Below are 830 nucleotides of genomic sequence, written 5' to 3'. Positions count from 1 at the left end.
TAAATAAATAAATACATTTCTCCGAGTGTTATTTAGAGGGCTAAGCCCAAGCCTTCTGGAAATTGAAAAGTGAAAATTGAACATATCCCGTTCAGGAAAAGATAAAGAAGGAGACAGATCCAAAATCATCCAATCAGAATTCATTTGGCCATTTTGTCTTTGTCGCGATCCGCGAGAGAGTGTCAGTCAGAGAGATCGACAACAACAACAACAACATATAATATTTTATTGTACGTTTAATGCAAGTTGGACTTAAAGACGACTCAGCGTCTGTATCTACGAGGTAGACACGCACTCACCTTTCAAAACCACATACGTTTTGTATATATCTGTATCGGCAATATGGAAGACTTGAAGAGCCTAGTAGAGAGACTTGAAATCGCCGTAGCCAAGATGGAGTCCATGGGTGGCGCTGGAGGAGCACCAACGAGCGCCGCAGGGAATACAAGTGACGGCACAGACTCGGCATCGGTCACCGCCTTTGATGAGATTATAGCTAATCAGGTAAGTAGTACAGTGAAATCGCTGATCCATATCATTTTTTAATCAGACAGACACGCATGCGTATGTGCTTTCACTGACATCTATCTGAAGGTCAAGTAAACTCGATACAAATTTTTTGTAGCTTTACTTAAAAGTGGTTTGCGCACACATCGCACACATTCACGTACACACACACAGACACACACATATCTCAACAAACACACACACATAAACACACACGCCTACAAACATACACACACAAACATTCACACACATACACACACACCACACGCACACACACACACACACACACATACACACACACACTACACACGCACGCACACACA

At 42.4% G+C, this 830-nt stretch overlaps 1 protein-coding gene across 1 annotated transcript; it reads left to right on the top strand.

Moving 5' to 3' along the window:
• Window positions 1-342: 342 nt before the first annotated feature.
• Window positions 343-504, top strand: SARC_09765 (hypothetical protein; the record flags this gene model as incomplete). The annotated part of the gene is made up of 1 exon (XM_014296211.1): window positions 343-504. A coding segment is annotated over one exon (162 nt), but the record flags the coding sequence as incomplete, so codon positions are not given.
• Between the last annotated feature and the right edge of the window lie 326 nt (window positions 505-830).

The sequence above is a fragment of the Sphaeroforma arctica genome (assembly GCF_001186125.1).
Source record: "Sphaeroforma arctica JP610 unplaced genomic scaffold supercont1.1036, whole genome shotgun sequence".
In the NCBI taxonomy this organism is placed as follows: Eukaryota; class Ichthyosporea; order Ichthyophonida; genus Sphaeroforma; species Sphaeroforma arctica.
Note: the sequence above shows the minus strand (reverse complement) of the source record. Positions and strands in the feature narration are given on the sequence as shown.